Below are 27,874 nucleotides of genomic sequence, written 5' to 3' on the forward strand. Positions count from 1 at the left end.
GTATTTTGAAAACAACTTTCCATCTTGGGGAGTTCTGAAACTTTGAGATTAGCAATATTTTAGTTTTCCCATATTTAGCTATTATAACACTTAGAGTATAACACAGCGGAGGCTAGAATGGTAGCAAGAGTTTCTTTTCCATTCCCTCAGCTGAATTCCTTTGTGCATCCTCCACAGCATCCCTTTCTTAAGCCAAACCCATGCCTTCCTCACCATTCCAAGACTGAAATTCCAACCCTGAGCATCCCAGCACCATCCTTGTGTATTCTCCTCATCCCATCCCTACTCTGTTTCCACTGTTCAATTCCCATAATGTTCAACTTCAACACAGAGAAAAAAGACAGGCTGGCAACTGCCAGTCAGGGGTAAAAACTTCTGAAAACTTCTTAGTCGCCTCTCTGAGAAAAAAGAATTTCTGAACTGAACAACTGGAGTAGAACATATATGGAAAAATCCAAATACTAGTTTAGTGCAGCACGACTAGCAATGGGTTTACAGACAGAAGAGGAAGAAGGGTCATTAGTTTGACATATCAGCTTGAACTGGAAGAAGCTCCGTGGCACCAGCCACAGCAGCAAGGAGATCCACAAGTGAGGAGAAAGATGAGCTGCCTGCTGCACCACTGGAGTAACTGATTAACCTTAGGAGCTAATAGAAGAAAACAGAAGAAAATCAATAAAAGAGGGGAAAAAAAGGAAGGATTCTACTCAAGCAGCTTATTAATTTGCGTGGGAGCAGCAAGCGGATTAACTCCTGGAGAAGCAAGGAAGGAAGCTGAGAGTACAGATTGACCACACACTACTACGCTTATGTAAAGGTCAAGGAAAGAACACTGGGTATAAAGTTCCTGTTCAGCTTCTTATGACAAATTTTCCTACACAACTTTAAAAATTATTTTTTGTAGGAAGACATCAGTGTGTAAATGTAGTAGAGGAAGTAAAATAAGACCTGGCAACACAGCACATAAACAGCAATTCCAGTGAAAGGTGAAGAAACACTGCTTGCTTGAAGCAATTAAAAATACATAATTTAAAATATTTCTTACTACTCTATTTTCAATATCCTCAAGGAATTTTCTCAGATTAAATAGATGCCACTCTACAAAGAGCTTTTGTCAATTTTTCTCCCATCTAGTGGGGTTTGAAACTTATTTATCAGCCATTCAGGTAACCAGGCAAACTTATCTTCTATGCAGCTTCTAATATGCTGTAAAATTATTCTTGTGCCATGATACAGCACTTGAGGCAAACATATATGCTCCCATTCTAATTTAGCACCAAGAAAAAAGAATGCTATGTATAGAATATACTTAGCAAAATTTTTGACAATTTTGCAGTTCACAGGCCAGTGAAACTGAATCAATCCTCAAAACAAATTCATATTCCATTGAAGTCTTTGTTTAGTTATGTCAAACTTTGTTTCCTACTCAGGTAAAACATGTAACTACAATTCATTCAATGATGTGATAGTTAGCAGTAATAACTTCACCTAAAGGAAGATTATCTAAAATTCCTGTTCCTTTTTTATTAGTACTTCAAGACAGACCAAGAAAGCTAATAATTTACTTAATTTGAAAGTGGAAATGTGGAGGTCAAGGTGTTTTGGGTTTTTTTAACCAGAGTGTAAATGCTATCATCTGCTTGCACTTCCATACTAATGTGAAGAGAGTAAACATTTTCTTTTAAAATAAATGCCCTTTAAAATCCAGTTGATTTTCCAGTTCACGTGCTTAGCAAAATCTACTTCAATATTCAAATATTTTCTCCAAGAAATTAAACAACTCCTATAAACACAGTATAATTTCACAGATATACACAGAACTAACAGGTGATAAAAAAATCTTACTCCGAAATAAAAATCACATTAAAAAAAAAAAGAAAAAAATCATCTGCAACATACCTACACAGGGGAGGGAATAGCCAAGCTCTGGGTCATGGATGAACTGGCGGTCATTCAGCATGGTCACACAGTACAAATGGAAGCAGTCCAGGCAAATGACATGGCGATGCACACATTGGAACACAAGCACAGGACTCCTGTTAAGAAAAAAATAGTGAGAGTGATGAAAAAGGACTGCACTAAACTCCACAAAAAGCTTCATTTCAAACTTCTAATTGAATAATAATTTTTAATTCCTAATGCACAGGATTATTGCATTTTAAAACCAGAATTTATCCTGGCATACTGTAGCACTTTTTAAAAGAGATGGTTTCTAGCATGAATCAGATATGATGAAATGGAAGTAAAGCTTTTACTGAAAGTTGAAACTGTACTGAAAACTGAAACCTAAAGCAAGAAAAATCATTTAGTAACAGATATTCTTGGTATGAGGTGTGGAAAGATCATATATGGTAAAACATCAAGTGGCAATAGGTAGGATAAAATAAGAATGTGACCATCTAGGAAAGCTAAAGATTTCGTGAAAACCACCATGTGCTGTCAGCCTTTCAAGGCAGCCATTTGAACTCTGAAAAGAAGACATTTCCTTAGTAATAATGAGTACAGTAATTCAGCTTCTGGTCAAAGGTATGGTATTCAATATGGGAGCGAGACACCTAAAATTAAGTGCTGGGTATAAATACAGTAAGTGAGAAATTTCACCTGGTGAGAAATTCCTGCTATGGTCAATACACTTAGCAGAGGATGGAGCTGATCAGCCTCCAGGTACCTGCAGCAGGGTGAGCTGAATCTCCAGTTTGGCTCCATTGCCAAATATGGGCTAAGCCTCCATAGGCTGTTACAGGAATCCAGACACCCATCACACATGCAGAGACTAAATATGGCCATGCCAAGGCTGACAGAATACTACTTGTGGAGATGAGAGAGGAAACACTTGGAGTAAGTGAGGACAAACAGGTTTACTCTGAGCTGGCCTGCACCCAGAGACTCTCCAGTGATGGTCACAGCAAGGAGAGCCAGACAGACAGTGGTTTACAAAAGCCTGCCCAGGACCAGCGCACTGAAGGTGAAAGAAAAATTGAGTAACACAGAGAATATTACATGTGACATGTGCCACCTCTGCAGGAATACGCTGACCAAACCGAATGGTTTTGCCCTAATATAGGTTAGCTTCTGCTAACTCCTGATGGACATAACTCAACTGTCTTCCAAAATAAATTTATTATACACGATTTCTTATCTTTCAGAGATGTTACACACCTCAAGTCCCAAAATAGCAAAAATAGAGGGAGATGTATTAAGTTGAACACAACAGTGAGATTCCCATTCAAATGTTGAATTACTTTACTCCTTTAGTTTGCTTGTGAGTGAACACAGGCAGAAATTTAACATAAATTTCAATTTTTTAGTGACAAGGAAGAAGAAGAATAATTATTTTTAAAAATAAAAATATGAATTCTCACACAATTGTGGTACTCCAGGAGACAAATATTGAAATACAAAATCCAATACAGCAAGACTTCTGATAAAATCATTAGAGTTAGAAACATTGCTATATCTTCTCTAAAATCTGCTAGATGATGCCTTGAAAATCCCCTGAAACAGTAAAACAGAAAGCTTTCCATGTGGGAATACAGTTTCAAAATGTAATCAATAATTTCACATACTGTATGCAAGCATTTAATCTTCCATGAAAATATGGTTTCGTACTGTACATACTATAGAATTCATGGCAGTGTGTTAGTATCTCCAAAAATATAATCTCAGTGTTTTAAGGATTTTGTTGAATAAAGCAGCTTAAAACTGAATAAATAAAACCTCCCCATTACTAATCCTTATTAGTTGCCAACTTGTTGTTCTGAATGTACCAAACAATAATTTTAAAAAGACAGCTGTAAGGCAAAATGAGAAGCTGATCTCTATGAGTTTAGCTCTGGATGGTCACCAAATCATTATGGAGCAGTAGAAGAGCAGTTATCTTGTCCCTAGAGTGCAAAAGGCCCAATGGTCACCAGTCAAAAGTAACCTTTAGAAAAACACCCCCAATATTTCTCCTTAAATTGCAGATATAATCAAATTTTCCTATAGTTTGAATGGATATCTCACTTCAAGGGTTAATAGCTCTTTTGTATTACTTCTGTGTCTGAGTATCTTTTCTAATTTCATGGGAAGGAAACTCCCTGGTTCTAAATTTACACCTCTCTGACTTTCACTTCAAAGACAAAATACATGAGTGTGGTGAAATGCGTAAGAGAAAGCCATCAAAAGTGAAGTGTCTTTAAAAAGTCAGGCCAGAAATGAAAATAGTGTTATCAAGATTTCCACCTAAACTTCTATGAAATCAATGTTAACAGCATTTCATTATGCAAATGAACTACTATGATCAGTTTCTGCTGTAAATAATTTTGTGATAATTGATTTTGCTTTTTAATGCATCTCAACTGCCTAAAACCAAAACTATAGTCTCCAGAAGGGGCATAGCCTTACATGTACATATTTAAACTGTATCTTTGAATACCATCAGATGCCAAGCAATGTGTACAAGATAGATATAAATCTGGGTTCTGACTGTGTCAGAAAAAACAAGCTTAGCTTTCATAGCTCTTACACTGCCCGCTAATTTTTTCAGCCCAGGCTGTGTCATAAGGCTTTGAGAAACTCAATCTGTATGCAAGGCAGATTTTTGGCATTGAAACAATTGAAACTCTTTTGGCATTGAAACAATTGCTGCAGTCCAACATTTGCAGATTTTGAATCAAAAGAATGCAATTCTATTTTAAAAGGGGCATAAAAGTCTTGTTCCTGAGATCAGTAAAGATGAAGATGTAGGGATTATATTCACAATGTTCAGGTGAAGTTAGTGAATACTCATTAAGGATAACCCCAAGAGTTACTGATAGAAGCCTTGCTTGTACCAAACACAATTTATTTTAGAAAGGAGTATTATAAAAGTAAAAAAAATTGCCTCAGTGTAACAAAGTCCCTTCCTCAATCTAACACAACAGGCTAGTAATGTAAATCTGATCTATATTTCAGAAAGTGTTTCATAGTTTCCATTTACAGAATGTGTTTGGCTGAATTAGAGGCTTCATGAGAATAATATATAAGAAAAATGTTTCTCACAGCAAGGGATAAATTGGTCCTTTTTGTTCACCAATTAGGAATGTAACCCCTTTAAAAAATTGAAAATCCAACATTACAATGCATCAGTGGAAATTTCCATAATAAGTAAGTCACTCCTGTGCTTGGATTCCTTTTCATTAGAATTTTATCAGCGTACACTGACTTAAATGAAAAAGAAAGGGGACCCTAAATGCTTCTGCTTTGTGTTAGTACTGTTGGATAACTGTGGATAACAACAACAGCACTGGTGGAAGTGCCTTCTCGTCCATAAGCCCTCTCCTCCTCCTCTCCAGAGCAGCAAGATGGAGATAATTCTCAGACAGACTGCCACAGGATACTGGCTAAAGAAAGATGCAAAGACTTGAGCTTGTGTAGATTCTGAAGCATTCTGAGAAATTAATTGTTCTAGTATACCCCAAAGATCTCATGATGGTTATTACTGTATTGAGAATCCAATGGCTACGGATGTGGGGGGCTGCTTTAAGGAATTATTTGTAGACATTAATGTTGGATCAGTTGATATATCTTGCAATGCCTACTAAAAATACACAGGACAGTTTCTCTCTTGCTTGGTCCTTGCTCTTAATGTTTTGAAAAAAGCTAGACTGAATAAAGGTTAAACAGCACACCACATATGAGACCATTATTTTTCAGAAAATGTGAGTAGCCACATTTTGAAGCACTCTGGGGCGAGGAATACATCTAAGCCTGTAGAAGTATGTGAAAATCATGTTGGACAAATCTGTTGAAACCACCTCGAGGTCATTTCTAGGTGACAGTTGTATTTTCTCACCTCAATCTCAAAATCTTAATTTTAAGTGATGAAAAAACCTTAGCAGATGTTTATGAGGCTGTCTTGATGGGATTACAGTCAGCAAAGCAAAAATAGCCATGTGGAGTTCATTTCTCTGCAGTAAATAAATATGAATGCATACAGCTATATCAGTCTTTAACCCCACCTATAAGTACTATATTTATCATAAAACACTTCTGTATTTCTAGCACATTTTTCCACTTTGGCAATCTTCCTGTACTTCAAAAAGCTTACTGTGAAATAATTTCATTTCTAAATGGATCTCCATGTCATTTCAAAGCAGATCTGTGTTAGGTTTCAGGTCAGCACCATTCAAGAAAAGGAATCATTGAAAAAAAATATGCAAGGGAAAAGAAAAAAGGAAAATATAAACTTAGGTGACACAGACACTACAGGCACTCTCCTGCTTCACAAACATTTAAAAGAATTAAACAGAAATACTGTCCTTGAGCAGCACTCAATCCATTTTGGCTCTATTCTTGTAGCAGAACAAAACTACAATGCCTAAATAAGCCAAATTATTCATCCATCATGCGGCTTCCTCATAGAGAACTGTATGTAGGAGAATATAGTCTTCTAATTCCTACAAAGCTGGTGACACTTTTGGCTTTCCTGTCTATCATACACATTCCACAGTATTATTCAAAACTATTGAATGAATTGCCTGTTTATGATGCTTTCAGTGCATGATTTTCTTACCGTGAAAATACTTCCAGGTATTTTCTGATTGAATATGTTATTAAAATCCATTAGAAAGATGCTAATATTTCTAATAATATAAATATATAAAGCATAGAAAAATTGGATCAGTCATTTGTGGTTTAGAATTTATAGTTTGGAGGAAAGTAGATCAGCAAATCCTGCTTTTTAATGAGCAATATGTTATTATGGATTAATAGAAACAGTGACCTATCAATTACAGGCAACTTGTGAGTGACAATGCAGGCCCCAAATATTTAGACAAGCATAGGCATTTGAAATGAGCATCAAAACCTTACCTGAAAAAAAGAAAAAGTACTAAGAAAGTAATATCAGTGATATGACTTTTCAGTCAGGAATCCACCTTTCATAGACTTTTAGGAACAACAATAAAAAAACCCCATTATCCCTACTCTTCCTTTCCTAAGGGATGAAAATACATCTTCACATAGGCTGTGCTAATTTAAAAACCTTGTATACATAAATATAGTATTATCAGAAGACCAATATATTAAATCATGTAAAACAGTAACAACAAAAAAATCCCAGTTTTTTGTCTTTGATCACTTGCCACACAATGAATCAAAGGTCATAAAATGAAGGTTATGAACACCATGAGACATCACTGTGTGAGCTTAAATTATCTGGCTGTGCTTCTGTATGAAATGTGTTCTTACCCACAGCTGTTAACTTAAAGAGGCATCAGCAAGTGAAATCTGACCTATTTTCTCTGTTATGTTACATGTTTTCCTCTAAAATGCACTTTAATGTTTCTTGCTTCTGCTGGAAAGCAGTGCCAAGGGGCCAGAACCCAGGAACACCCTGACTGTACTAAACCAGAATATAAGAGGAAAAACCAGGCACGCTTAAATTAGTGCACATGATGGCAAGTACTCCTTTCCGCAGTGCTCCTGCTAACTGTGTTGTTAAGGGTTTGTTTGGGGTATGGAAATGACACACATTATTGCCTGTAAAATCTCTGATCACTGTGGCAGGCAATAGCATCTGCTCCCTGAGGACATGGGCAAGGGAATTTATGTTACATGCACTGGTACATTCAAATTAGTACCTCGTACCATGTCTGTGCTCTGCCTGCTTGCTCAGACATGCCTGTCTTCAGACACAATAATCACCCTTGCCTCTAACAGCTGAATCTCATGATATCAAGAGGAGAAGGTGATCAGGCTGGAGGAGAAACATCCTGTAATCTATCAGATTCAGTTCACAGCGCTCCCCTGCACAGCAAATAACCAACAAATCAGACATGCTTTGAAAGGAGATGGGTAGAACCTGCTCCTTTTCCTCCATCTGTGCTTGTAAAACCTCACTGATGCTCCACTGGAGAGAAATGGAAGATGCCTTGGTAACAGAAGGGAAAAATGACAAATGAGAACCAAGGCAGCAGCCCATAAACTGCCCTAACCCAAACCCTGTTTTTCTTGCTGGTTACCCTTTGTAGCTTGCTGAGCTCTAGCTTACTGTGAACCAATTCCTCCATACTGACACTTTGGCATGCAATGACCTCCCAAACCTGTGTCACTTGTACTCTCAGCTTTTGCTCCAAAGGGTGGCAAGTGCTTCTTTCACCCCTCCCTAGATTTAAGCTGGGTCACAGCAGACTTTCCTCTCCTCTGAGGCAGCACCCAGCCATTAGCAGCACAAGCAAAACTGCTCATCTCTGACAGTCCACAGCAGTCACACACTCCTGTTAGCCCAAGAAGGTTTCCTTTCACAGACTCATACCTTTCTGACTAGAGACACACAGTAAGAAATCTGTATCATTTGTTTTTCAGGAAAAAAAAAAAAACAACAACAAAAACCCAAAAAACAACAAAACCATCAAGGTAAGCAATGAAGTTGAGAGAATCATGGGATATCACAATAAGAGGAGAAGGCCTAACTTCACCTGTACCATTTTCAGCACCAAACCATCCTTTGGTAATTAAGGATGTACAAATGAAAAAGTCAAAATGCCTTCATACCCTAATGGCATTTTAATCTCCCAACTGGTCCCACTGGGCCTACTGAGGTCCTGTTGATTTCATTCAAGAATTTAAACCTTATTTAGTAATCTTATTTTAGTTTTACTCTCGACATCTATGCTAGCAAAATTAATATTTTCAGAAAATGTTCTTATGCCACTGGAATGCAACTATCTGTGCTGTTAAATTGTTAAAATGGGCCCTGACATGTTTTTTAGGCTTGCCACATAGCAAAGTCTCTGACAGTTCTTGGGCATAGTCCAGGAGTTACTGTGTGCTGTCTCCAACAGGCAACGGCAGTCTGTATGTAGACACTCAGGCCTAAAAACAGAGTCCCATAACGCAGATTTATGACAAAAGAGCTTTGGTTTGGGACTGTTTTCTTATTACCACATCCTACCAAATTATTTTGTTTTCTTATTTTCCATTCCCAAAATCAAGCCTTTTGAGATAGCCTGTGAAAATCAATGCGTCTGTAAAGGCATTATATAGAAGAATGTTCCTAACACATAAGAGAAGACACAATCATGAGCTCTTTTTGCCTTCTTGGGGATGCTTAAATCCCTGGAAAAAGTACAGGAGGAAAAGAATATTAGATATTATCTTAAGGGATGCTATCATATTATACTTTTCATTCCCTGGGACTCCAGGAGGGACTAGAACTTTTGGATAAAGCATGTCTCCACTGTGTAAATTTCAGTTATTCCCTTCCAGTTAGCTTTGAAAATACACCCTGGTGCATGAACTTTAGGACTGTATTTCTTAACATATAGAAGGAAAAAAAAAACACTGGAAAACAAAGTAAGGTAGAGAAGCAGAGAAGTCGGGAGAGGAAAAAAAGACCGAAGAGGGAACAGAAGGTAGAAGGGATACATTAAGTGCATTTGCTCAGAGAATTATATTTCACTGCCTTAATATTATTTTTTATGCCTTTTCTCATCTTTCTTTTCAAGTCAGGATATGCAGTGTATATGTTGATCCAAACAATAACTTGAGGGTGCTTCCCATTAAATGAGTCTTCAGTCTGAACCAAAGATATGATTATTATCTTATAGAAAAACCACCCTAAAGCTATTGTTATAACAAGACATTTCTTTATAGAAATCCCCTTTTTTTTAGCTCCACACTGTCTTTAAAATTTACAGATAATATTTTATCCTTTCCTCCTCAAGGCAAATACCTTAGCATAAATGTCAAGATGCAGTTATCTGAGAACACCTTCTACATCAGCACCTCCACTCAAAGGAAAGAACAAGCCTTGGGCTAGCAAGTCTCACAGAAGGCATTCTGACTTGGCAAATTTTTTAAGTGTTCAAAGCAGTCAATTATCTTTAGTAATTTGAAGAAAGTAGTTTGCAACATCCTACAAAAAATTGTCCTAGCAGCTTCTTTATGTCGTATTCATATTGTGAATTTCTGGTTTTGATTTTATTACAGCTCTGTGTCACAACCGTAGAATTTAAACACCCAAATGCTGTGCTCAATACTGTGCTTGAATTTCATTTCCCTCCTCCATCTTCTTCCCTACATGCCAACTTCCAGCATTTAAAAGAGTAAATGGAATCAACCTTCCAACTAGGAAGAAACCAACAAACACTACCACTACCACACAATCCCCACCCAAATTCAGTTGTAAACCCAAACAAATTATTAGAGTTTGGGAAGCGTAATTTCTGAATTTGGAACTGGGACAATGAAAATATGCAGAAAATTATTAAGATGTTTATTGAACCCAATTCAAAAGAAGATTCTAGAAGCTCAGATAATTTCAGGTGCCTATTTTCTATATAACCTCGGCACCCATTTTCATTATTTTTGTATTGGCTAATTGGAGGCCGGCTGGCTGGTCTTCTTCCAATGAATGTATCTATGTATGAGGTCTCAGGTAATGTACTGCTCTTTGTACAGGAGTACTCAGGAAAAATCTTCTGCCTACCTGACCTAATATCTGTGTAACGCTAAGGAAGACTGACACCAATCGAAATATAACTTTGCATTCCCATAGGAATACCAGATCTTGATACCCAAACAATGCACAGAGTACAGTGAAAGTCAGTAAAGAATAGACCCATGAGATTTATCCCTCTCCTGTACTTACTGAATATTTCTGCAATGGGAGAAGGGGTATTCACAAGACTGCTTTATAATATCATCTCTGAAAATCTTGTGGAAGCTGTGATGCTAACAAGGATTGACTTATGACAGAAGACACATTGTACAAATAAAAAAAAAAAATGTGGTGGCCATTCCCTCTGTTCTTCAAGCAGAACAGGTTTTCAGGTAATGAAATAATCATATACTACTCATATAAAAGTCACAGAACTTATATGAAGACTCTTACTGGAAAATGAGCGTGCCTGAAAGGGCACATATCTCAGAGATCTCACTAAAATGTCGCTTTTGTCCAGCTTTCCCTTGTTTTGATAAAACAGCTTACTTCCTACCTCACACACAGCTGGTTACATGGACTGACACAAGGTCAGGGAAAAGGCATATGAATTTTTGATCTTATCTTCCTCCCTGACTATTTGCTTAAAGAAAAGGATGCAGCAAGCAAACTCTGCAACTTTCTCATAGGGGACATAATAGCCACTATTATCAGCACTAATGAATAGTTTTGACTCCTCATGTCTATCTACAGCTTTCCCAGAAGCTGGGGATCATTCCCATAGAGACTATGCATACTGACTCTTCTGTTACACACTGTCCCTGGCCTTGGGAGAGAAGACAAGTTATAGGTGGAAATTTGATATAAACCCCTGTAATTTCTAAGGGAAAAAAAAAAAAAAAAAGGAAAAAAAAGAGATAAATTCAGAAATATTAAAAGGCATTCACTGTTAAGTGAATGTTAAGGTAAGTTATTTTCTGACTTTGAATTCCTTTTGACATCTCCCTGAAGGCACCATACTTAACTGCATATGAGCTGGGATCTGGATTAAAGTTTAATTATCATGAAAATAAGGAGGAATAAAAAACCCAAGGAAATCAAATGGGAAACAAGGAAACCCACAATTTGACATAATAATAAATAAAACATGTTTGACATGTGAAATAATAACCTGGAGATGCCCTGCGACCTATATGGATAATATCACTACTTTACTTCCTCATCTACCTATATTTATTGGCTGATCAAATCGTAAACAATATACAGAAATATTTCACTGCAAGTTATGAATTTCTTCCATTACTGTGGCAAAGGGAGTATATTTCCAGATGGGTTCTAAGAGCTGGTTCAGCCCAAAGAATCTGTATATCACTAAAATGTGTCCAAGGAATACTTTTGGACTGTGTGGCAAAATCCTTCCTGCTCCTGTTCCTTGAGCAGAGATATTTCATTATGCAAAACATACTGACAAAACAAACAGCATTGTTTAATTCAAAATGTAGCCCAAAATAACAAACATTTCCCAGCACAAAAGTTTATGGAACTCTTGAATTTTCTCTGTTTCAAATTTTAGAACAACACCTGAAAAAAATTACAACCCCACCTTGGTACTGACCAACGATTGTTGGAAATTAGATCATTCACCAATCCCTATTCTCTACTTTTAAGGGAAGTATTCATACTGTTGTATTTTCTCTAAACAGTTGAAACATTACATATGAAAGATGTACTCCAAGGTATAGTTTTAACCATTAAGTTTTACTTGGAGTTTTTATATTCATAAGTTCCAGGAAAAAAAAAAAAATCAGTGCTGTTTAAAAGATGACATTCACCTACTTTGTTTCAGAAAAAAACCTCAAACCAATCAGAATATAGAGAAATTACTTGATTAGAGTTTTGTTTTTACTTTAGATGTCATGCAAAAATAACCTCTGAGATTAAGACTGTATGTAGTAAAAAATAGACAGGGTTTTTTTTTATGTAAGCAATCGAGCAAAAGTACATTCATTTGGTAAACTGTAGTCTGTAGATTGTGTCAGATAAAATAAGGAAAAAACTGAACCACAAAAATTCATATGTCCTGCCTTAAAACCATAAGAGGTGCTTAGGAAAAAAAGTTATTCTTAAACTAGGGGAGTCTTGCTTCTTTATTATGTTTCAAATTAATCAAAAACGCCACATGGTATATGGCTCCATTCACAGAATAAACTGCAATACTTCCATGGGATATTAAATTCCATATCCTAAGTTACAACTCATGTACGTAACCCATGTAAAATATTATTCAATTATATTATTAGTGAGTTTACATGTAGCAATACTGAGAAATGAAATGTCAATAGATGCTTGATATTTAATTTTAAAATAATTCTAATGAATGTATTTTCTACCACATATATCATATACTGTCAAACTCCAGTCTTACAAAGACAGAAACTTTTCTGGTAATAATGAAGAGAACCTTGAAATTCACTGATGAGAATTGGAGGACACATAGAAAATGCAGCTGTGCAAATTACGTTAACAAGTAAAGACAGGGAGAGAATAAACTTGTCTGAAATCATACATCCTCCTCCTGGTACCATTTCACGTCTTAGAAAGTAGTTCATACATAGGATTTATGCTTTCTTCAAGAGAAAGGGTGCTGTCTTGGGCCCAGTCACACTCATTTCTAAACAGATGGACACAGCACAAAAACAATGACTGAATCTGGTAGGAATTTGTTGTTGCTTCTCTCCAGTTAAAACAGAAAGGCACTGCATTTCTGAAAAAGAACCATTACATCACAGCAATGAAAAACTACACAGAACACTGGCATTTAAGTTTCCAAAATGACTCACAGAAAAGTTAAGGCCTGTCACCTCTTTCCTAGATCTGATTCTGTTTGACTTATAACCAATTGTTAAAATGTCATTTACTTTATCTGACCACAATTTCACCTTACACTTCTTTGAATAACTACAAAAATATAAATCGATGTGAAAAATAACATCTTATATTGACAGGGGCAGACCAGGTGTTTTAATCACATCTAAAAAATTTAATTGCACAGCAGCTGCATACAGAAAACATGTTTGCACCTGTACATCTGCTTAACTTTAGCTGAAAACATTCTGCTTTAGCATTCATTGGACATCTTTGCATTTTTAAGTGGAGGGTTACAGAAAGTTCATTTCTGAAATAAAACTAACTTAGAAAAGTTTTACTGAAACTTCTTTGTCTGTCAAAATTGTACTTTTCTCCCTCCCCTTCAAATACTATAATCAACCTGTTTTTCATATCACTTATTCAGGAGTTTGGAGCACCGGTTAAGGCCACTGAATCTCACTACTGTACTTTGCCTAACCCAATCTAGAGTTCAGAATGAGTTCAGAAAAAAATGCATCAGCCCAGTTAAATCAGTAAGTGCAATACAGCATCTTTTTTTTTTTTTGGGATGCTCACAGTATTACTATTTACACCAGGCTTCCTAGTGCTTACATCTTTGGCTACACAGGTCCTGGAGCAGACTCTGCCTCGCCCCTCCTGCATGGAAACTTCTCAAGTTGGAGGCAATGTACAGATTGGGGGGGAAAAAAAAAAAAAAAAAAAAAAAAAGGCAGCAACCAAAACAAATATAACCCTTGAAATGACAACTGCTAGGAATAGTCAGCAATCCAACTGTATGGATACAATATAAAGCTCTTACAGAAACTGCCAAACCCTGTGAGTATGATTGATCCCCCAAAGAAGGTTCAGGCCAATTCTTATCAAAACTGACTCACACATTCCCCGTTATATAAGGTACAAATTATGTTTCCCACTCCATGGAACATTAGCTACCCTGACAGTGATCTGTTCAGCCATGTGTGATTCATTAGGTTTTCCTTCTGTTTCTGAACATGAGCTGTAGAAGAGAGCAGCCCTTGAACCCCAGCCTGCTTTGGCAAAGTGTGAGAAGTCAATGACATTTCCTTTTCTTGTGGCATCAGAAACCCACAGCCCCTGGTGCTCTGAATCACCACACCACACGTGCTCCGCTGAGTGCTGGAGTGGCGCAAGTTTTATAAATAGTGCCTGCACAGGGTTTCAGTGTACTTGGGCAAAGGACATTTTCATTTGAGGACTGCCCTCACTACAGACAGCCTTGTTACAAGAGGTGAGGTTTATCGGATTCGAAGCAACTCTGTTAGTATTCAGGACACATTTCCAAGTGCATATGACATGTCAGCTGCTTACATATCTTCCAATTCTGCTTCACATACTCCTTTTAAAGTTAAACATGAAGTGACGGAAGTGTAGAAATATCTGTGTCCTGTACTCTGTGAACATAGCAGCTAAAAAAACCACTTTGACATGTCAGCTGACAACAGAAAAAATATCCCTGATCTCTGTTGAGGCATTGCGATTTCTAACATCAACTATTTGTAACAGAGAGGAGAACTGAAAATACAGAATAATGAACTTCACAATTAAATGCATATATTAAAAAGTGCAAAGAAATTTGTTTGCATGCCCCCAGTCAGAGTTTCAGCTTTTGTTTCTCTTTGCGTCTGTACATCTACCTATTATGTCTTACAGAGATATCCCAGATATCTAAACATATGGTTAGATAGTAGTTTATTTCAAGTATTTGTAGTGATTTTTATTTTAAGGATATTTTCCTGCATCTTCTGTTGACAGATACAACACTTTCAGCAGCTAGTTCTTAAATAATTTGAATAAATGAAGCATGCCCTGCAGCAACTCACTTTCCTTCAACATTAATTCCCGAATACTTTGGGTGTATTTCTCTCTTTTCTCCAGGTACCTCCTTCAACATTTCTCTAATTCTATCTTCAGCTATAATTTTCAAATCAAGGCCAGTTTATTGCACAAATTCCAACTTCTAGAAACACAGGGGCAACTGGTATAGCTTTGTTTATGATAAACACAGCATGTTGTACATTGCCAAAGGATTTCTTCTTAGCATTATCCATATTTAATTTTACATTCAAGTAACTAATAAGAAAATTTTGACCTTTTAGTGTTCAATTTTTGAGAAGCCATATGATGAAATAAGACCTTTTCCTTTACCTAATAGTTGGGTGGTGGGGTTGGTTATGTTATGTATACCCTTAGCATGGGGTAGGAGCGGGGGTAGAATGGAACTGGACCTCTTTAAAAGCCACGCATGCCCATATTACCTTCAACATCCTGAACATGCTGTAAATTCCATAGGAGACATTTCTTATGTACCTCAAAAGGTGAAGGGCTTCAGCAACCTTGTCAAGATTCTTATCTACTGAGAGGATGGGGCCTAAATTTAATCTTGCTTAGTTCTGCATTAATCAGAACTGACTACGCACTGGGGACAGTGAAACTGTAGTCAGCTGGAAAACCAGTAGGAGATCAGAATTTTCTGGTAAACAAAGTACTCACAGCTCTCTCTCATGGTGTTTCTCAGATAATGGGTCACAAATGGAACAATTGGGAAATTGCAGCAAAAATGTCACATGTTAACGGAACAAACTTAAGGAAGCCAAAATCTTCAGTCAGGTCTTACAGGTAACAACAGTCCCCATTTTAAAGATGAGATGAAAGGAGACCTATTACAAAAATACACATCTTCAAAATGGGCAAAGAGACTACCTGGAAAGTTTGAGGAACTACTAGCCATTTTATCCAATTTACCTGTTTTTTTATTTATTATTCACTATATTTATTTGTGTAAGCATCTTATATTCCAAAAGGTCACTATTCTTATCTGTCATGGATATTGCAAAAGAAGCCTGGCTGAGATAAAACAAGTGCACCTGTTTCTTGGAAGCAAGCCCCTTCAAATGTTTTCTGATGGTAATATTAATGTTCCACAGTAGAGGAGATACTTAATCACCCTAAAAAACAACCATGTTAGTGCAACATGTAGTTACTAAGTGAAATGTATGAATATGTAACTTGCTGATCCACATGATAGAGGAGCAACAAGAAAAGGTGCTCTGCTAGCTTTCATGCTTTTAAAAAATGAGGAGCTTGTTGGATGTGTGAGGGCTAAAGACAGTCTTGGCTGCAGTGGACAGTGGAATTCTGGATCCTGGAAGGAGGAGGTAGAACAAAATGCAAGATTACAACCCCAGGCTTTTGGAGAGCAGACTTCAGCTTCTTCAAGGACACTGACTTGAATGAGTCAGCAATAATCTCTGGCCACAGAAACATGGGCTGAGTTAAGAGGAGTGTTGATCCCATAGCTGTATGTAGTGTTGATCCTATAGCTCAGCATTGATGAAACACGTCTGGTGTGCAGGGTCCAGTTCTGTGCTCCCCAGTACAAGAGAGGCAGGGAGCTACAAGAGAGATTCCAGCACAGAACCATTAAAATTATTAATGGATGGGAGCATCTCCAATATAAGGAAAGGCTGAGAGAGCTGTGGCTGTTTAGACCAGGGAAGAAAAGCCTCAGTGTAACCCCATAACAAAAATACAGGACTCTGAAGGGAAGGTGTAAAGAATACAGACAGGCTCTGTGGTGCCTGGTGACAGAACCAGAGACAAAGGGCACAAAATGAAACACAGGAGCTTCTAGCTGAACATAAGGAGAAATACTTATACTGTGAATTTGACCAAGAGCTGACAGAGGTTGCCCACAGGGGAGTCTCCCTCCTTGGAGATACTCCAAAGCCATCTGGAAATAGTGTGAGCAACTTGCTCTAGGTGATCCTACTTGAGCAGGGGCCTGGAACAGAGGACCTCCAGATGTTCCTTTTAATCACAAATGATTTTTGAGTCTGATTTTGTGAATGAGATATTACTATACAAACAAAGCTAAGAATTACTATATTTCATAAAAGTAATGCAGAGTTGCACTGTTCATTAATAAAAGGCGACTAACTTGAACTGAATATTGCAACCCCAAACTGAAGAATGACAACAAAAGGAGTTCTGGGCAATGTAATTTTTAAACAGAAGAGAGTTATATGAGTGGATTATTTTATTTTGGTCATGGTGGGATCACACGTACTAACTTTAGCAAACACAGTATTCTTTCACTCCCATGAGAAACAAAACTGCTTTCAGGGCTCCTCTGTACCCTTGTTTAATCTGTGACACTGCAATTGGAATTTGTCACTCTAGGAGCTACATCTGATGTTACAGCCTGAAGCAGAGCTCAACCAAAATAAACAATCTGCTCTATTCTGCTTAGACTAATACGACAGTGATGTAAGCCCCAGCACAGTGGAAAATGCATAAATGGCCTGCCACACAGAACATGCACGCATAAAAACAGTAACACAGCTCACAAGTTTTATTACTAATACACATCATGGGTAAGAAGCCTTGCGTGGTCTTTGGCTTTGCTACACAATGGTATTTTCTGTGTGTGTTAATGTGGAAAATATGCCTATTATTTCAAAAGACCTTAGCAACTTTGTGCTGCAGAGAGAAAACATCTTTAAAAAAAAAAAAAAAAAAAAAAAAAAAAAAAAAAGAAGTTGAGTCAAGAATTGTACACAATTGTTAGGGTGGGAGCGCTGAAAAGGATTATTTTGCTATAAACATCCCACAGCGACTCAGCTGTGCAATATTTGTCCCAATATCTAGTGTTTGAACACAGTATTTTCCCTTCCCACTCTGTATTTCTCTCTCTCTGGTATTTGATTTAGGGTCTCTGGAGCTTTGCCAGCGCTAGGCTGTTCATTCCAGTTGCACATACAGGCTCATTTATGCAAATAGTCACGTCGAAACCCCAGTCTGGTTATTCCTTCTACTCAGGATCACTCCATCAGAAGGAGGATGGGGAGGAAAATGCTGTACATAATTCTGTTAAATTCATCAGCCAGAATGGCTGACCTTAAATCTAGAGCCTTACACGCAGTCATTTTTCCTTTTCTCTGTCCCCCAGCTAAGAGAGCCCTGCAAAGGCAACTGACTGAGCAGGTCACATTTTTCTATAAAGTAACAAGAGGTTGTCCTGTTCAAATAATTTTATTTCAGGAAAAAAAGAGGATGCAGTGAAAAAGAAAGCAACAAGGTCACTTCAATAACATCACAGAATATTTTGTAACTGCCTTGCTATTTATATATTTTTATCTTCAAAGATGAATTTTAACACAGAGCAATTTTATATGAAAAGGCAAGAAAAACCAGCAGCAACAACGAAGATAATTATGTAAATAAAGTAGCTCATGAAAGTTAAGGGCGAAAGAGCAAAATCCTTCTCTCTCAAATCAGGAACAATTTATACGGCCCCAGTGCAAGCTTTCCCATGTTGTCCTGCCAGTGACCTCAGCTCTCATCTGTAATATCATTTCCTCAAAGGACACGAGGTTATCTGTTCTGGGTGAGAGCTCGGCTCCTGTGTTCCATCTCATCACGGACCTCTACACGAGCCCAGCTGAAGTGTAGCCGCAAACATTTAAAACGAATGCTGTGGAGGACACTTCAAAAGCAGCAGCCACCCGTTCACATTCTGCAGAGACAGAGGCGGCCTTCTCCAAGCATCCTGCCCTGCTCCGTGTCCCTGCCCTGCTGGCAGCCCAACCCGGGAGCTGCTTGCTCCTTGCTTGCTCCTCTGGCGCTGCAAAGGACGAAGGTGCTCAGCCCGCACCCGGCGCCTTAGCGCTGACTTTGGGCACCGCAAGATCAGCGACCTTAGAAACCCTCGTGTTTTTTCCAGTTCTCACTCTAAGCAGCTTCTTCCGCTACATCCTGCTACCAAAGGCACCGTGCTTGGCGCGCACTCGTTAGTATTCCCAAGCTGTATCTCGGCCTGGATGTGGGTATTTCCCCGAGCCTCCCTTCCCCCCGCAGCAGGCTCCCGACAGCCGAGATACTCAGACCTGCCCCTAGATGGGGATACTGTCCGCAAATCGCTGCGCTGGGATTACAAATTCAATTCTCCCAGCGCAAGAAAATAAAATTAAGTACTGACTATTTATTAATCTCTGGCCCATTTATGAACCCCCCTCATCCTTCTTACATACTTCTCTGGCCAGGGCTGGCACACGCCAGGGATCACATTAAAGCCTTTAACTCTCTCTCACCTCTTTTCTACACTGCAATAAGAGATATTTTCCAATCACACAAGACTAGACAGGAAAAGGAAGAGCTAACGCCTGCTCCGAGAAAACTCTGGATGCTTCCTAGATTAGCAGCAGCCAGCAAGTGATGCAGGGGCAATTCTGTTATGAGTACTGACATATTTAAACAAGATACAATAATGTTGAAAACACCAAGGGGATTCGTGTGTTAATTTTTTGGTTTAACTCATATGGCACATAGTATCTTTCACGTTTATTGCCAAGCAAGTTATCTTCTTCATATTAATTTCCATTTTCAGCTTGACATTTTTCTCAGCTGGTTACAACTAACTAGCACTGTATTGAAAAGTCAAAGCAAATCATAGAATAATACGTTTGTTACCCAAATAATTTCTTTTTTTTCCCCATTTTTTTTGTAAGACATCAAGAGTAATTTCACATAGCAGAATGAAAAGTGAGGATATAAACAGATCAAACAATTTAGTTGGCATACTCACAGGTCCCTTTCCACTTCATTGCATCAGGAACCTGTTCCCTGCTGGCCTGCCCCTCTTAAAGTCATTTCCACTTACACTTGGAGTGCATCTCACTGTCATATAAATTGGAGATATTTTATATACGCTATGTGCTAGTATAAATGGACAAAGGCATGAAGCAAAGAATTTGTTCCTCTATGATTACTAGCCTCTGCCAAAGTGATTGTTATAGTATTTTTTCCCCTACTCTTTCTTGGGAGAGAGATTCTGCATCGTGTTTTCTAGAATTTCTTCTAGAAAGTCTGTATGATCAACTTCATGGAAAAAAAAAATTATAGAAGAGTTGAGAGTTGTTGGTACTTTTGTAGGAAAAAAAAATGAAATTATTCCATTATAAGTAAAGAAAGAAAAAAAAGGAAAAAAAAATGAAAAGGAGTAAAGAGCATGCATAGTGAAACAAAGCAGACAATCAAATAGAAGTAGACAGAATAATTATAGATGTCTAAATAACACTCCAGATGGCATTTTGGGCATCACAGTTAATAAGCAGGCGGTTTCAGGGGACCAGCATGTTAGCACATTATTGCAACAACTGGAAACCAGCAGCTGAAGCATGTCTGCCTGATTATCCAGGGAGCAGGCTCCATGCAGTTGCTAAACCCCCCCAAAAATACGGTGCCTGAATGCTTATTGGTATGGCAGGTTCAGGAACCTGTTTTTCTTAACTGTAATGTGCTTAAAAGAAGTTACCACAGATATAACTACCACTCACTTTGTGAAGAGGTCTCAGGCCAGTTAATCTGGTGTAAGTTTGAGCATTTAGAAAAGATATCTTTTTGGCATTAATTACCCAACTCTATATATTTAAATGATTTTTTTTATAATTCTGCTCAGATGAAAATCAAGCTGGTCCCTACACTCTTCTCTCTGTGCAAATTAATTTTAGTAAAAGCAACAATTACAGCTGAAAGGGAGCTTACTCTATGATTTCATTTTATTCCTTTTTTCACCATTGGAACCTGAAAACTACTGCAGTTCAACTGTTGGGGCTGAATGTTAAATTGCATGCCAAAGTAAGCTTGATATCTTGTCAGTTATCTTCTCAAATGAAATACATCATCCTCAGTACAGCAAAGAGTCCTGTTGCTGATATGCATCCCTCGGAAAATGTATTTCAGGGATGGAAGGTCTGATATTTACATCAAGAAGAAAGACTCTTAGCAACACCCATACCACAGTAAGTCCTGAATCTATTCTAAAGTGGCAATTCTGTGAAAATATAATACATGCTATTTTCCCAAATGTCAGAAATAATGTCCCTTTTTATTCTCAATTTCAAATCAAGGTTACACCATAGACCTCCTACTGATCCAAAATCAGAGACCAACTCCACGGTTTTAGCTCTGCAATCAGAAGCTTCAGCACTGAGTATCTTAATTCTCTTTCTTTGATTCCTCTGTCTAGGTTTCCCCATTAATGATTCCTCAGGTCTCTTGAACAGATCTACACATAAAAATCCTAACCGAAAAATCCAAAGCAAACAAACCAACCAAACCCTTAACAGTAATCCTGGAGATAGTAGTGAAATAAATACATGTGTTTTTAATAATTTCTGTAGCTCATAGTATGTTAACTGCTTGCGTTAAAAAAATACAGATCTTGACTGCTCCCGGGTTTGCGAAAAAAACCCCCTTATAAGTGCTGAAGTACACATTTGTCAATTAAAGCATTTGCAAAGCCCTCCTACCTCCCCAAGAGCATTAGATGCTTGTCCTGAAAACAGAAAATAAATAGGGTGTGATTTGTTGTTGGTTTTTTTTTTTTGCCTGGGATCATTATTAAGTCACCGTTTCAGAAAGCACATACTTATGTACACCCTGGGTGCAAAATCTGGCATTGTCTTTGTTAAACTTCACACAATTGGCAATCGACCAGCCCTGTCATTGTCCAGGTCTCTGTGCAGGGCCTCTCTCGTTTCAAGGGAGTCAACCAATTTAGTATCACTGGCAAACTTGGTACGCCTTTGAGTAACTTGTCTACATTTCCGCTAAAAGAAAGTAACTACCAAAAAAAAAAAAAAAAAAAAAAAAAAAAAAAAAAAAAAAAAAAAAAAAAACCACAAAAACAAACAAAAAAAAAAAACCCACAAAAACACACCAAAAAAAACCAAAAAAAAAAAAAAAAAAAACCAAAAAACCACCAGAAAAACTGTCATGAAAAGAGCAGAGATAGGGGCTTTCCTTGGCAATTTATACTGGATAAAATGTGCATCCTGATTTGACAGGGTTCTGTGGATGGCAAGATCTTGTCTGTTTTCTTCACACTCCATAATTTTTACTGGCAGAGGAGAACAAAGAAAAAATACAAATCAAAGCAAAATGTAACCTGAAAAGCTAATAAATTCCACACTAGTCAGAAAACAGGAAAAGGTATTTGTTCTCAAAATGTAAGTTTACATTACACACACTTTGAGCATAATTAATTAAAAAGTAAATTCAACAAGGAAAATCAGAGTGCTGAGTATAATTTCTGCCCAGCTTGATTAAGTAAACTTTGTGGAAGGGGTTTTAGCATTTCTTGGACTAACTCTGAAACACTGCATGCCAGATAAGCCACAAGGGAAAGAAAAGGCATTAAAAAGCTCAAAAATTCAAAGGCTGCCAAGTTCTCTATTGTCAGTTCAAGGGTTCCCATCCACCCTGTACATAGAAATCTCCTTTGAGCAGCATCTAGGCTATGGAAGTAAATGATGGAAATGTTAAAGAAACATAAAAGAAGCGTAACTAAAGTTCAGTTTGCCAGCATCAGAGCAATGTCTCCCACATTTGCTCTGGAAGAGATGGAAATAAGAAATGGCCCACCTCTGCCAGACAAGATTTTAATGGAGTTTGGACCCTAATATGCTTTGGCATTTCTCTGACCCCCTTTATATTATGAGCACCTTGTCCCTCTTCTCTTTATCTTTTACATGCTGCTAAAATATCTGACAAAACTTTCAGGGACTTCTGCCATTCTACTATTAATCTCACTTTCAGTAAAATAGTGAGAAATTACTATCCCTTTAAAAAATCGCAAGAGATACACAAAACTTTTCCCACAGCCCAAGAACCCAAAAAATGCTCTCAAAATTATGATTCAAATCTTGTCCCAATTATTCTTCTGCTTTTTCTTTCTTCTGTTACTTATCCTATATATTTTTTTTCCCAAAGTCCAAAACGTAATTTCTTGAAGAGTTAGCAACATATAACAAAGAGAAGAAAGCAGAGGAAAGGCTGTCCTCATAAAGGGTTATTTTCACCCAGACTGCATCAGCAGAAAATCAGTACAATCCTGAAATGGTACATGAAGCCATATCATGGACTCTGCTTAGGCGCAGCAATATGCAATCTGTAGGCCATCTTCAGTGGAAGTCTGAGAATTAATTCAGAAATTTTTCTTTGAATGGATTCAGTGATCCTCAGCATTGACTACTTAGGAACCACTAGCAAAGATGGCTTCTGACTTCCAGAGTTTCTCAGGATTTTTCAGTGTGAATCCCTTGCACAAAAATAAATCAAAGTGTTTACAACAGAAGGAAGATACTCATGGAGCTTCTATGAATTATCAGCTCATGAAAATGTCACTGTTTTACTAGATGTTCTTAGATAAAGGTGACTACTATTCATTATTTGAATTATAGCCATACCCAAAGACACAGGGAAGAATGATGCCTCATCGTGCATGCGTCATGGGTTGGCACAGTTTGGGTTTTAGTTAGGGAGGAACGTGGAGTGTTTTTCACTGTCAGGACCTTGGAATTGTTTTAGAAAGGACAGGGACCTATCAGAAGGCTAGTATGGATATTGGCATCTGTTTTGACCACTGAGAATGTTAAATGCGACTTTGGGCAGTACCCTGATTCCTTACAGGGCAGGTCCTTGTCCTCCTGGTCAGCTGAACAGAAAACCTCGCGTTGGGGCCTGCTGCTCACCCCCCTGCTTTGGGGCAGGGGGAGCTGGCCCCAAGGCCTGGCCAGGCTCCATCAGCTCCCTGCAGGGGAGGAGAGGTTGCAGCTTGACATCAAATACTTTTTCAACTTCCCTGGAGCCGCTGAGCAGGGAGGGATCTCTGCCGGGCCCCTGATAACAGCCATGGGCCCTGTTGGGGCCGAGCCCGCCCCGATTGTCACCGAGGGGTGGGCAGAGCTCTTCCCCCGCCCCTCCTCTGCTGATTTCCCAGTGGAGAGGAAAAGAGTGGAGGGGGGAAGCTGGGAAACCACGCCGATCTGAGATGCAGTGGGGGAGAGGCTGCCGGCGGAGAACACACTGCAAGCTGGGCAGATTTAACCCTTTCCTGGCAACATGAAGCTGCCAAGGCCTAACCCTTCCCTGAAAGAGAGAAGAGACAGAGTATACTTAAAAAATTGACACCACATGAAATCATTGGAGTAAGAGTGAAAGAACTGATAAAGATTATTAGAAGAGGGATTGAGGATGTGGACATTTATAACCAACTTCTCTGGTGTGAACTATGGAGAAATGGACTGTTTCTTGTAACATCTTAATGTTGTTTAGGGGAATGTTGGTTCTAATCAAATTAAGGATTGATATGATTGAGATTTAAGTGAGAATCCCAAAGTCCCTCGCTCCTGGGGTAGAAGGAAGTCTCAGCCTTTGAGACAAAGATGATTTTAGAGAGAAAGTGATTTGAAGCCCTTGGCTCCTAGGGTGAAAGGAGGTCTCTATTTCTTTTGAGATAGAGACGATTTTAGAGATAGAAGAAGAAAATCCTTGTTTTGTACTAGAAGAAGCATTCTTAAGCAGTACCCCAAATACACTGAGAGGCCCATAAGTAGCCAGGGGAAAGGCTGCTAATGGGTGGAACTGCACGATCTGCAAAAACTCCAGGCGGTTGCAGATTTGTGACATTGGCAGCCACCAGAATGTTTTTGTCTTGTGGTGAGTGTCTCCGTGGGACTCTAAAGAGACTCCTCTCCCAAAGTGATGAAAGATTATGTTTAAATGGTGAAACTGACTGAAATTCACAGGTTGTGTCTCTCTATGTTGTTTTGTAAGAAAGATAACAGTTTTTAATGGGAGGGAAGTTTTGAAGTTTCATTTTGTTTTGTATTTTTTTTTTCAACTTTTCCATTCTTTTACTGTGTGTTAATAAAACTATTTGTTTATTTTTAAGCTCAAGCCTACTTTGCTTTCTCCTGATCTTCTCCCACAAAAAGAGAATAAACACTAAGACCGCTACCCTAAATTTGGCAGCCAGAATTTAGTGAATGTGAAACCACTACAGCGGGGCACAATATAAAATAGAGAATGAAAGACAATTCTTAACATAAGACAGATAAGAATCTAAATAAACAAAAGAGGTAAAAAGGATTGGGAAATAAAATGACTTGTCTGGAATAATAGGCACCATTTTTACCAGATGAATGACAGAGACAGCACACAGGTGGCCAGAAGCAGGATGAGTGTCTGATACCTGTGGTTCACAGTGTCACAGTGGTAACAGAATGAGTATCTTTCACAATCTAAATCAAGACATTTATCTCAAACAGAGAAAAATAACCAGAGCCTACAATTACTATGATTGCCATGGTCACAGGCTCAGGGATTGGAATGTCCTTCTTACAATCTCAGGAAAATTCAAACTGTGAAGAACTTACCAACTTCGTGGGAAGACAGGCAAAAGAAAAAGCAAGTAGGCAGCCACTGTTATCTGTGGCGAGATCTGCATCATTACCCTGCAGTGATGGTGGATGGAGAAAGATGACCCTACAGAAGCTTCCACTGAATGGTTGCTGGGATCAGCAATAGTAGAGCAGAACATCACAAACCAGAGGGAAAAGGAATTCAGGGATAAAATTTGAATAAGAATGTTTCACTGAGGAAAGCAGCATTTACAGTCAGACAAGATTAATCATGTGGTAGATTAAAAAAAAATTAAAAAATAAGGTGGTAACTTAGGTTACTAATGAAAAGAGTTTATTGATGTTCAGTCTTTTCCCTTGTGATGGAAAGTGTGTAAAACCCCACAATTTAGTATGATTAGAGGCCTTTTTTGTTTGTGTTCCACATTGAAAGCCTTGATTTTGAATAGGGGAAGTTGCTCAGAATAAAAGAACCTATCAGAGCGCAGGTGAAAACTTTTCAAGTTCACAATTCCTCTACATGTCTCTTTGGGCTCTCTGTCCCTCGTTTTCAACATACTCATATCACTGGGTCATCAGGATTTTTGTTAGCATAGTGCTGTAGAAAAGTGAGCCTATAAAATGAAACTGCTTAAACTCAGCTTTATTCTCTAATGATTGCCCATCAAAAACGTTCAGATTACCTGTCAAAGAGAAGATGTTTTTAAATTTCTACTTTTTTAAGCCATGTGGGAGCCCAAAAATCCCAGCACTGCTGCCTTTGATAATCACACCACTAAGAAAAAATAAGCAATCAGAATGTAGCTGACAATCACAATAATTATGCCAGCAAAGTCCAATAATTTGCGCCTTTATAGCAATTCTGTGTTTCCAAGATAGAAAAAAAAAATCTTACACTTCTCAATAAAATAAGTAAATTGAAATATATTACATAGTTACTAGTTACAGAAAATTATCTTTTTGTCAAAGCATTACACAAACTCAAGAATTTGTAACATGTATTTTCTTGAAAGGTTTGATGTCCCTGCAAATTAGGCAGAAGCTTCAGGTTTGAAAGAAGTATGTTGAGTTTCTTCTGCCAGAGATATGCTGGACATACACAGTGGGGTCTTTTCTACACAGATGACTAACTAAAAAAGATATTGAGGAACAGTTACCTCACACTAAAAATCCTTATATAGTTACCATGTTTGAGTTCACTGTATTACGCAGATATTCTTCTCCAGAATAATAAGTTCTTGTTTAGAATTACAGCAAGACATGCAGACTGCAACAGTTATTAAGAGAATAGATTTTCCATTTAAATCCCATCTTGTAAGTAAGTCTGGAACATCACTTATTCACATTTTACTGATAAAGAGCTGAATAAATAATATTTGTCTACCTCAAAAAGGAGGGTAATTAAAGAAAGAAAAAACCCATTTGTAAGTATTTTTTAAACTCCCTTAGTAATGAACCCAATATAAAGGACTTTGAGTAATAAAGCCAATAGTGAAGTAAAGGATATTAGATGTATCTTACGCTGCTTACTTAGAACCAGTGGAAATGTAAAGAATAAAAACTTCAGCTTTTCACTCCCTAAAAATAAATCACTGTTTTGAACTGCATAGAATACATTATACTACATTATATCACTGCACTGTTTCAGAAGCAAGGGACTGGAAACTTCTAGGAGGGTGGGCAATATAAAAATATTTCCCAATGAAATTTGCTGTAGTGCAGGGGTGATCCTTATGAAACCTAAGAGAATGTTGTTGTGACTTCTTTTGTTGAAACTGTATTTGTACCTATTCTTTATGACAAAAAATATTTTTATTTATATAAGCATCCTTTCTCAGAGGCCATTTTACTGAATATGACTTTCTGCTCAGAGATAGAAGTTTCCAGGGTTCTCATATCCATAAAGGTAACAAATGGCCTGGTAGCACTGTCAGATGCATCAGAAATCTGACAGGAAGAAAGGAAGGGAAAAAGAAGGATTCCTGATTCTAATCAGTTCAGACTTTGAAATTTTCTAATGCAGATTATTTTTCAATATTATATTTTTACTAAAGCCATACAAAATAGACCAAATACTTTTGCCAGCATTTATCATCTTTCCTCTTTTATGCCTTAACTCTGCTTCACCAGTTCCTCTGAATTTGACTCTTTATACATGGCATTAAATTACAATATTACAGGTATTTATGGCTGTAGTTCAGGTAATCAAGAATGATGCTGGTTTTCAAAAGCAAATGGACCTGCATTTTTCTATCTTTCTTCTTTTTAGGGGTGAATATTTTTGTTTGCTTTTGGAGTAAAAGCTTCCAAATTAGTTCCTCTGGAATATTAACATTCTGAATGGTAATGCAGATAA

At 37.8% G+C, this 27,874-nt stretch overlaps 1 protein-coding gene across 1 annotated transcript in view; it reads right to left on the minus strand.

The window, feature by feature from the left end:
• PRKN (parkin RBR E3 ubiquitin protein ligase) overlaps positions 1-27,874 on the minus strand; it is a 680,335-nt gene that overhangs the window by 265,029 nt on the left and 387,432 nt on the right. The window contains exon 7 of the mRNA XM_040060258.2: positions 1,900-2,036. Within this exon, the coding sequence (XP_039916192.2) occupies positions 1,900-2,036 (137 nt within the window). The remainder of the gene's footprint in view (positions 1-1,899; positions 2,037-27,874) is intronic.

Source organism: Hirundo rustica, chromosome 3 (genome assembly GCF_015227805.2).
Source record: "Hirundo rustica isolate bHirRus1 chromosome 3, bHirRus1.pri.v3, whole genome shotgun sequence".
Classification (NCBI taxonomy): Eukaryota; Metazoa; Chordata; class Aves; order Passeriformes; family Hirundinidae; genus Hirundo; species Hirundo rustica.